Source organism: Xenopus laevis, chromosome 2L (genome assembly GCF_017654675.1).
Source record: "Xenopus laevis strain J_2021 chromosome 2L, Xenopus_laevis_v10.1, whole genome shotgun sequence".
NCBI classification, from domain to species: domain Eukaryota; kingdom Metazoa; phylum Chordata; class Amphibia; order Anura; family Pipidae; genus Xenopus; species Xenopus laevis.
This window is the reverse complement of record NC_054373.1, coordinates 162,237,573-162,248,870: the sequence shown is the minus strand read 5'-3', so window position 1 is coordinate 162,248,870 and position 11,298 is coordinate 162,237,573. Positions and strand designations below refer to the sequence as shown.

Here is an 11,298-nt window from a genome sequence, read left to right as displayed (position 1 = left end):
CTAGACGCCTCCTATAGCCTTTGATGAGTGTCTGGATTCTGGATGACGGTATTTTTGACCATTGGTCCATACAAAATCTCTCCAGTTCAGTTAAATTTGATGGCTGCTGAGCATGGACAGCCTGCTTCAAATCATCCCATAGATTTTCAATGACGGCCATTCCAGAATATTGTACTTCTCCCTCTACATAAATGCCTTTGTAGATTTCCAAGTGTGTTTAGGGTCATTGTCTTGTTGGAATATCCAACCCCTGCGTAACTTCAACTTTGTGACTGATGCTTGAACATTATCCTGAAGAATTTGTTGATATTGGGTTAAATTCATCCGACCCCCGACTTTAACAAGGGCCCCAGTCCCTGAACTAGCCACACAGCCCCATAGCATGATGGGACCTCCACCAAATTTGACAGTAGGTAGCAGGTGTTTTTCTTGGAATGCGGTGTTCTTCTTCCGCCATGCAAAGCACTTTTTGTTATGACCAAATAACTCAATTTTTGTCTCATCAGTCCAAAGTACTTTGTTCCAAAATTACTGTGTCTTGTCTAAATGAGCTTTTACATACAACAAGCGACTCTGTTTGTGGCGTGAGTGCAGAAAGAGCTTCTTTCTCATCACCCTGCCATACAGATGTTCTTTGTGCAAATTGCACTGATTTGTAGAACGATGTACAGATACACCATCTGCAACAAGATGTTCTTGCAGGTCTTTGGAGGTGATTTTTGGGTTGTCTGTAACCATTCTCACAATCCTCCACTTACTGTATGCCGCTCCTGTATTTTTATTGGCCTGTCAGACCTGGGTTTTACAGCAACTGTGCCTGTGGCCTTCCATTTCCTGATTATATTCCTTACAGTTGAAACTGTCAGTTTAAACCTCTGAGATAGCTTTTTGTAGCCTTCCCCTAAACCATGATACTGAACAATCTTTGTATTCAGATCTTTTGAGAGTTGCTTTGAGAATCCCATGCTGTCACTCTTCAGAGGAGAGTCAAACAGAAGCATGACTTGCAATTGGCCACCTTAAATACCCTTTCTCATGATTGGACACACCTGTCTATGAAGTGCAAGGCTTAATGAGCTAATCCAACCAATGTGGTATTGCCAGTAATCAGTATTGAACAGTTACATGCACTCAAATTAGCAAAATTACAAGGTACCCAAATTTTTGCACAGCCAGTTTTTCACATTTGATTTAATGTCACTAAATACTGCTTCACTTAAAATCCTTGTTCAGAAAACGCCCAGTTTTTCTGGGAAATGAAAGATACCACTTATCTTTTTTGTTGAAAGTAGAGTAAATTATTATGCAGGCTGAGAAGGGTTCCAAACTTTTTCATATGACTGTATGTTTGAAGTTGGGTCATACAAGATTTCAGTATATGGAATTTAGATTAAACTTGTCAGAAACGTGTGATAACACTGGTAGTTGCAACTTTTAGCCTGAAGATGCTCTACTGAGCTTTTTTTGGCTGAGATGTGCTTTTACCAGAAGTGAATGGGGGTTTCAGGCTCTTCTCCAATGTCCTGTGCCTTCATACACTTAAAGGGCACCTGCCCCAGAAAATGGTTCTCCCACCGGAGGTGTGGACTAAAGAGTCGCCCACACCTGGATGTGCATAATGACCACGCAGAGCAAACCCCTCATTATGCACATGCATCTATGCTGGGGGGAGATTTTTCGGGCAACAGATGCCTTTTAAGTCTTCTTACAACAGAAGATAATAATATACCTCATGTTATACTCATGGCATTGCCTAAAAAACTAAAATAATAATTTTTCTTTGGTCAGCTATGCATCCAGAACCATGTAGATGGACGAAGGGATATGTACTTTCTGCTACTAAACCTTAAATTTCTCACATGCTTTACTACCTAAATAAATTCCTCAATCTCTACTCAGATTTATTTGTACCTCCAGCTAAATACAATCACAAACATCTGCTTAGAAATGCAGACAGAGTAAAATCCAACCCACTCGTATTCCCTGCCTTGACATGGAGTAGATTTTTTTGCAAAAAATATGGGGCACATTTACTAAAGGGCGATTTGTGGATGTTTAGAGAAAATTTGCCAAAAAGACAATTCGCCAAATCACCTATTTACTAAATGGTGAAGAGGACAATTTGCAAGTGAAAAACCTCAGCGCTAGAGAACTTTTGCACCATTTTGCTAGAGAAAATGGTGTATTTCGCCAGGTTCAGGCAGGTGAATTATAAATGATAAAGATAGAGCAGCCACTTTTAAATCACAATCAACATTGCCCTTTCTCTAGTGAAAATTCATCAAATGAATTTTCCCTACTACTATTTTATGGGGAAATATACTAGCAAATGTTCGCAGAGGATTTTCGCCAGGATAAAATTCACCACAATTCTCTTGAAAAAGTGAACTTGAGATTTTTAGTAAATATGGAGACGTTCTGTGCAAATACACCTGGTCAAAGTGAGGCAAACTGGGGTGAAGCGAAAACTCACACTTTAGTAAATGAGCCCCTATGTGTTTTTGCTCCAGTACACTGGTTGATACCATGTCTATCTCCATCTGCATAGTGATATTAGCCTTACAGCAGTGTTCACTAGTGAAACATTTCCCTAATAGAACATGTAGTCATCCATTTATTCACATGCACTGTCGGCCGGACCCCTGAATTCTTCGTGAAAGATTTGGCCGAATACCAAACCAAATCTAAATTTGAATATGCACATTAGGGGTGGGAAGGGGAAAACATTTTACTTCCAATTCCTGCTGAAAAAGGCCGAATCCTGTTTGGTGCATCCCTAGTTAGAATTTAGCATTGATCTATGCACGTTGTGGCTGGTAAAGGGTATCATATAGTTGGTATCAAAAATAATGAATGTCTGGAGCATTACCTATTGACCCAGGTAGTCCATGGTAAGCTGTAAATAGCAGTCATAGGAGTGTACTATGGTAAGTGCTGCCTATTATACAATCTTGCGATTCTATCACCTTCAGGAGAGCCTCCAATCAAAAGACAGCTTTTACCAGAATTTGATCGCACAACAGACACTCTGCAACAAAAAGTGATTTTAAAGCCTTTGATCAGCACTCCAGGTGTTTTTTGATTGACTTAATATGTAGAGTTTACAACTGTTTATATAACCTTACAACTATAATTATGTAGTGTTTACAATATACAATTGTACCGTGTTAAGCTGGCCATAGACGCAAAGATCCGATTGTTCGAACCCTCGAACGATCGGACTTCCCCCATTTCTCGATCTGCCACTAACCTTCAGTTTAAATAAAGTAGTAAAAGAATAGATCAGCCGATGTTCTGCCCCTGACAGCAATCGTACGAAAGTTTGTCTGACAAAGCTGGTGACAGTCTCCCACTGAAATTTGTCCCGTCGGCAATACACGCAGAGAAATTATCGGCAGCCGAAAGAAATTTTTTAACCTGTCCGATCGTCCAAACGATCGATCTCCATGGGACGAAAAATGTCGGGACTCTCCACACATGGTCCGAAAATCGTATGAATCAAGGATTCGTATGATCGGATCTTTGCGTCTATGGCCAGCTTTAGTGTCCAATGTCTTCCATGTAGTGAGATGGTTTGCTACAATTCCACACTGGTTTTGGATTGGTTTTAGTAAAGTGAAGAGGACATATAGGAAATTCAGAGGAGCCCTTGGGCAGACTGGGGCTATAAAAATGTCACCTCTGACAAAATAACATTATCCTTATCAGTGGTTTAATTATTATTTTTTTTTTCTTCAAACAATTTTCAACATAATCTTGTAGAGTATTGCAGAAGCACATCTGTATAATAACTTTACTGCCAAAGCAGGTTAGTCTTGTAGACTTGAGATGTGTTGTTCAATGGCAGCTTTATGTGTATATTAAATAGTGAATACCCCTTATTGTAAAATATAAGGATTATAAGTCACAGAGGAGTTCCGTGACCATAGAAAAGCACGAGGCCAAAGGCAGAGTGTTTTTATACAGGTCATGGAACTCTGAGATTACTTCTAATATCCTCATATTTTCCAACAAAGGTTACTTTATTTATTATAATACACAAGTTTTAGTGATTCATGTGACAAAAATGACATCACTACTCACCGTTTATAACTGATGACACCACTAGTCACCATTTATATAGGGAATAAAGTACCCCCTCTTGTAAAATATAAGGATATTATTAGGGATGCACTGAATCCACTTTTTTGGATGCGGCCGAACCCCAGAATCCGTCGTGAAAGATTTGCCGAATACCGAACCCGAATCCTAATTTGCATATGCAAATTAGGGGTGGGGAAGGGGGAACCATTTTTTACTTCCTTGTTTTGTGAAAAAAAGTCATGCAATTTCCCTCCCACCCCTAATTTGCATATGCGAATTCTGTTTGACTGGGCAGAAGGATTCGGCAGAGTCCTGCTGAAAAAGGCCGAATCCTGGATTCGGTGCATCCCTAGATATGTTACCGAGGAGTTTCATGACCATATAAAAGCACGAGGCCGAAGACCAAGTGTTTTTATACAGGTCATGGAACTCCGAGGTAACTTCTAATATCCTCTGTTTTTGCAACTGGGGGTACTTTTATTTATTATAATACACAAGTTTAAGTGAGTCATGTGAAAGAAATGACATCAGAACTCACTGTTTATAAGGATATCATTTACAGGATATTTATGGATTTTGTGTATTATAAGGATATAATTTACAGGATATTCATGGCTTTTGTCTATTATTATTATTATTATTGTTCTAATACACAAGGGCCATGAATATTCTATAAATGATATCCTTATAAACGATGCTCAGTGATGTCAACGGTTATAATCGGAGCTTAGTGATAATGTTTTCTGTCACGTGACTCACTGAAACTTGTGTATTATAATAAATAAAGTACAGGTATCAGATCCGTAATCCGGAAACCCGTTATCCAAAAAGCTCCAAATTACAGAAAGCCCGTCTCCCATAGACTCCATTTTATCCGAATAATCCAAATTTTTTAAAATGATTTCCTTTTTCTCTGTAATAATAAAAAAGTAGCTTGTACTTGATCCCAACTAAGATATAATTAATCCTTATTGGAAAAAACAGCTTATTGGGTTTATTTAATGTTTATATGATTTTCTAGTAGACCAAATTGCGGAAAGATCTGTTATCCGGAAAGCCCCAGGTCCCGAGCATTCTGGATAACAGGTCCCATACCTGTACCCCCTGTGCAAATTATGAGGATATTAGAAGTCTCCTCGGAGTTCCATGACCTGTATAAAAGGCCACACACATAAAATTAATATGTATATTTTTCTTTATATAATGCTACATGTGCATGCACCACAGTATAACAGAAAAAAGTATTTACCCAAGACCCTGAATATCCTGTAGTTTTGTTTTTCTTTTAAATGAAGCTCAGCCATTTTATTTGCTTCACATGATGCACTGAAACATGTGCATTCCCCCTACATGGTGATTTGAACACCTTCATGTCTTGTAATATCCTCATATTCTACAATAGGGGGTGCATTATTGCCTATATAATTCATGCTAATACACTTCCCTACACCCATCATCTTCATGTATGTATAGTTTTATTTCTATAGCACTTCTTGTGCTCAAATTGAGTGTGTTACTTAGAAGCTTAATTGGTCTTTTTAGGTGCGTTAACTTTTTTATTGGAAAGTAATTGTTGTTTTAATTACTTATGTCTTAGACATGTTGCGAGACAGGCGAAAGTTTTCATATAGCCTTCCCTTGAAGCCATCAACTTGTAACCCTGAAAGGTAAATATGAATGTGGTGTTTGGTATTACATTTCATTTTTTATTTATACTGGTAGATAAGGCACCTTTTTTTTGTTTAAACAAAGCTTTGTATGCTTCTCTCACAGCTATTGAAATCTCTTTGCACCTGTCATGTCCCAGTGTCGGTTGCCTTGTTTGCAGTAGGAGAGTTCTGTCCCCATTTTAGAACTCTAAAGAAAAATATGGGCCCTCAAAATGCAGGAGCCCTTCCCCTTCTGAAGAGGAGAATGAGACCCCTCCCAGGCATTTTTCCCCCCTACCTCCAGACTCTGGGGAAGACTGATCGCTCTGAGGGCGAGCTATCTTTTAATTCAGATAACGATGAGGTGGAGTCACCTAAACTCTCTTCAGAGATCGTACATTCACTAATTTCTTCAGTACTAGAAACTCTTCATCTTCAAGAACCGGAAGCCTCATCAGATTCTTCCAACGTCCTTTTTAAACCGCACAGCAAGACATCACCTGCGCTTGCCTCTTATTCTCCGCTGAGTCACATAATTTAACAAAAGTGGGAGTAGCTGGAGAGAAGGTTCCAAACTAACCGTTGCTTTCTCAAGCTTACAGAAAAGTGATCTTCTCCTCCTTTAGTAGACGCACCTGTAGCCCCTCTTTCCAAAAACACGGCTTTACCAGTTCCCGTAGGATCTTACTCCAGGGACAAAAAAAACTAGAGAGCCTCCTGCGATCTGTTTTTTCAGCAACCGGCCCACAGGTCACTATGGATGAAATTATGGCCAGCAGACCATTTTTCCAAAAAATCTCTGACATCCATTTAAAGGGAAGCTCCTTTTCGGCCCGATCTGGATAAGATCATTAGCCAAGCCACAGGAGGTAAAAGTACCTTACTACCACAACCAAAGGCTGGTTCTCCGTTTCGCAGGGGCAAGTTCTTTCGTGGCTCCCTAGCCAAGGGCTTATGGTCATCTGGTCATCAAACACAGAGGATCTCTCTTCCTTTGGAGAAGGATCTTCACCTTCAAGCAGTTGTGAAATCGCCATTGCATAAGCCGCTACACACAGCCAAGTTCTGTATGAAGCTATCAGGGGTAATGGTCTCCACCATAGAAGCAGTCCCTTTCACTGGCGGAAATCACTACTCCAGGAGATTCGCCTATCTCACCGAACATGGGCACCCTCCTCTGGTGGTTGCAGACCAATCACCTTACCAGAGGAAGACAGGAGAGCCCTTCTGGTGCATTCTGACAACAGAAGCAAGTCTCTTCGGATGGGAAGCAGTCCTCGAGGTCGGTCAGCGCAAGGGAGATGGAAAGCAGAAGAAAAGAAGTTGCCGATCAACCTACTCAAGATCCGAACAATCGTGTTAAGTCCCTTGGCAGCAGGATTTTGTAGGTCAGGCTGTGAAGATTCAGTCAGACAACTCCACAGCGGTAGACTACATCAACCACCAAGGGGGAACAAGAAGCAGAGGAGCACTAAATGAGATAAAGCTCATCTTCAAATGGGCCGAAACCCACCAAGCCCTTCTGTTAGCCATCTACATACCGGGGACTCTGAACTGGGAAGCAGACTTCCTAAGCAGAGAGTCCTTAGATCCGGGCAAGTGGTCACTAAAGGACAAAATATTTTAAGAAATAACGCAAAAGTGGGGTTTGCCGGAAGTGGACCTTATGGCGACCCGGGACAACCGAAAGGTGCCAGCCTTACTGGCTTGCTACAGGGATCCCCTTGCCTTAGACACAGCCACCTGGCAATCTCGTCTAGCGTACGCCTTCCCATCTCTTCCTCTTCTACTCAGGATCATCAAGAAGATGCAACGAGAATAAACCAAACTCAAAAGTGGGCATGGAGATCCTAGTTCACAGATCTACTGAATTTTTCTGGGGAAGAACTTTGGACCTTGCCATCACTTCCAGACCTTCTCGCTCTTGAGACCCAAATCCTGAGGGTAAAAGGGGTTTTCTACAGCTGTTGCACACACAATGTGTTCCACATGCAAACTGGTTTTAGCCAGGGCCTATCAGAGTCTGGTCTACTTACTGCCAATGGTGCACCCGACACAAGGAAAGATTTGGTACATTCCCACTGTCCCTGTGTCCCCCAAGCTGACTTGGAGAATAGGATATTTTGTGTACTCACCATTAAATCTCTTTCTCTTCAGTCACTTGGGGGACACAGGGCTTCCCTCCCTGAATTGAGGCCCTCGCCTTTCGTCAGACATGTTGGACGTGTTGGAAGTTTTCAATTTTGTTTAAAATTCAAGTTATGACATATTCCTGTGGACTTTTGTACAAACTGAGTTAAGCTCCACCTGCTGGGGGTATAGCCAGTGGAAGAGGAGCCAGTCTTCTTTTATTGTTGTGCCCTGCCTCCTAGTGGTTCTCGCTATACCCCCACTGTCCCTGTGTCCCCCAAGCGACTGAAGAGAAAGAGATTTAACGATGAGTACACACATAATATCCTTTTCCTTTTTTTTTTTGATGTAATATTGGTGTGTAGGCGCCATCTCAGGTTATTTTGCCTGGTCATGTGTTTTCAGAAAGAGCCAGCACTTTAGGATGGAACTGCTTTCCGCCAGGCTGTTGATTCTCCTACTCAATGTAATTGAATGTGTCCTGGATTCTTAGATCTACCAAGCAGCTGTGTCTTGTGTTAGGCAGTTGCTATCTGGTTACCTTCCCATTGTTCTGATGCTAGGCTGCTGGTGGGGGGAGGGAGGGGGTGATATCACTCAAAGTTGCAGTACAGCAGTAAAGAGTGACTGAAGTTTATCAGAGCACAAGTCACATGACTTGGGGCAGCTGTAGCAGCACTATTAACTGATGCGTTTTGAAAAAAAGATTTTCCCATGACGGTATCCCTTTAAGTATATTACAATCTTGGTGTATTGTAATCAGTCCAAGCAAAAAAACTGTACTGAGTACTGTTATTCTGATTCCAGCACATGGGGCTGCAGTTGGTGTTCACATAACTAGGGAGATGTTGGCAAAAATGTTTGGGTTAGAGCATGTTATAGAGATAAACATCAGTGTATAAATATACCTGCAGGAGTTTGTTCTAGGTGCAGTGGCCACAGATTGCTCAGGTTATATTAAGAAGTCAATACTTCTCTTCCTTAAAGGGGAATGAAACCTAGTCGGCGCAAACCCCCACCCCCCCCACCCGTTTGTTGCCCACCCTCCCTCCTCCTCCCCCTGGCCTACCCGTCCCGCTGGGCAAATGCCCCTAACTTGTTACTTACCCTTCTGCGCAGGTCCAGTCCAGGGAGTTCACAGACGACATCTTCTTCCACGCGATCTTCTTCCTGCTGTGAACGGCGTTTTGGAGCATTCGCAGTAGGATCATTTCGCCGGTACGGATCTACTGCGCATGCGCCAAAAGTCACGCGCATGCGCAGTAGATCGTACCGGCAAAATGACCCTACTGCGCACGCGCCGTTCATAGCAGAAAGAAGATGTCATCTGTGAACTCCCTGGACTGGAACTGCGCAGAAGGGTAAGTAACAAGTTAGGGGCATTTGCCCAGCGGAACGGGTAGGCCAGGGGGGAGGAGGGAGGGTGGGCAACAAACGGGAGGGGGGGTGGGGGGTTTGCGCCGAGTAGGTTTCCTTCCCCTTTAAATGGATGCGGGTAGGTGCAACTTTTCTGGTAAAAGTGCCGCTTCACTTAATGATGCTGGAGGAGCTCCCGTATGTTATAGTTATTGTGACAAGCTTGAAGAGGAACATCACACTTACCCATAGACGTCAGCTGTTTAAAGAAGATAAGTATCTTAATATATTTTTCCTACCATGTATATAAGTTCGACATCTCTCCCCCACCCAAGCCACATCATTTGTCCTGCATATACCCCCTCCATTTGCCAGTGCCATCACATTTTCCTAAAACAAATAGCAGCTTTCACCCGGCGGCCATTTACCCTCTGACACATCATTAGTAACATTGAGGCGTGTATGCTGTAAAGTTCATGCAATGCTGAATAAGGTTAACATAGGCACAACATACTTTGCTAACAAGTTCTGCTGCGATTGAGCACTGTAATGGTTAAACTGAGCTCAGGAGAGGTGGTTCGGAGAAAAAAAATAGCATCAGACGGCTAGAGTTTCTATGGGAACCTCCAATGCTATCTCTTTATTGGCTGTTAGACTGGAGGGTGTGTTTAGTAATCTGAGAGGAACTGAGCATGCTCAGTAGCTAACAGCCAAAGTAAATTCCTAAGGGAGTGGGTTAGAGGAGGAGAAGGAATTCTAAATTATTAAGGGGATGCTGCAGCCTTACTGTTAACCTTTTATCAATCAGAATGGCAGTTATCTAAATATTTCAAAGAGGTTGTTCACTGATTTTTTTGTGTGGGGTTTACATTTTAAACATGGATGTCCATCTCTATAACATGCTCTAACCCAGAATGGTCAACATATCCTTAGTTATGTGAACAGCAACTGCAGCCCATATGCTGGATTAATAATATTCAGATCAGAATATCAGAGAGGGATAGTTTAAGAACACTTAGGGATGCACTGAATCCACTATTTTGAATTTGGCCGAACCCCTGAATCCTTCACGAAAAATTCGGATGAATACCGAACCGAATCCTAATTTGCGTATGCAAACTAGGGGTGGGAAGGGCAAAACATTTTTTACTTCCTTGTTTTGTGGCAAAATGTCACGCAATTTCCTTCCTGCCCCTAATTTGCATATGCAAATTAGGTTTGGCCGGGCAGAAGGATTCGGCTGAATCTGAATCCTGCTGAAAGGCCGAATCCTGGATTTTTAATTAATTTAATTAATTCTAATTACATGAGACCACGGATTTAGTCACTGGCCACCCTACTGGCTACTTACTGGGGGATACAACACAATAAGAGGGCTATTTGAAGTGATAAGCAAAGCTATAGGATACCTTTATGTAATACCTTCATAAAATTTACAACACAAAGCCTAGAAAAATAATTATGTATATTCTGCTTTTGATATTACTATTTGATAAATAGTAAAAGGAAATTAAAAATTGTTATAGTAGCAATTAAAAAGCTAATATGGTTTTTAAAATGATCTAGACTATTAGTATTCTTCATTTTTTTCTGGCTAATAATCCTGCATCTCGTTATTAGTTAGTATTCATTAAACAAGGAACTTTTTTACTTCCCTAGTGCTGTGCTTCGAGACCCTGGCATTCCTTCACAAGCCCAGCTCCATCCCAAATCCAAAATCTTCCACCAGTCTTTATCCATCAAGTCACCAGATGTTTTATCTGCTCCTACTCCTAAGTCTTATAGTCCTGCTGCTGCAAGAAGGGAGAGCGTGCATTGCTTGTCTGCATCTAAAATACCTGCAAAGACATTTGTGCCTCCATTTAAAAAGAGAGTGGCTACCTGGGCAGACAACCAGTCAAGCGATATACAAAATGACCCTTCCCATGGGCTTATTGAAAACATGGCTGAAGATTTCTCAAAAGAAGACAAAGTTGAAACCATTTGTACTTTACAAGATCGATTTGATGACTCAGGTATTATATACTTTAATACTTTGTTAAGGGTTATTTACAGTTCCTTAAAATGAAAATATTGAATG

At 41.4% G+C, this 11,298-nt stretch overlaps 1 protein-coding gene across 7 annotated transcripts in view; it reads left to right on the top strand.

Annotated features, from left to right (window-relative positions):
* The window catches only part of brca2.L (BRCA2, DNA repair associated L homeolog), a 60,801-nt gene that overhangs the window by 24,179 nt on the left and 25,324 nt on the right, over positions 1–11,298 (top strand). For all 7 annotated transcript variants that reach the window (XM_018247690.2, XM_018247687.2, XM_018247685.2 and 4 more), the window contains exons 12-14: positions 2,973–3,071; positions 5,681–5,750; positions 10,878–11,233. In XM_018247690.2, coding sequence (XP_018103179.1) covers positions 2,973–3,071; positions 5,681–5,750; positions 10,878–11,233 — 525 coding nt within the window. The remainder of the gene's footprint in view (positions 1–2,972; positions 3,072–5,680; positions 5,751–10,877; positions 11,234–11,298) is intronic.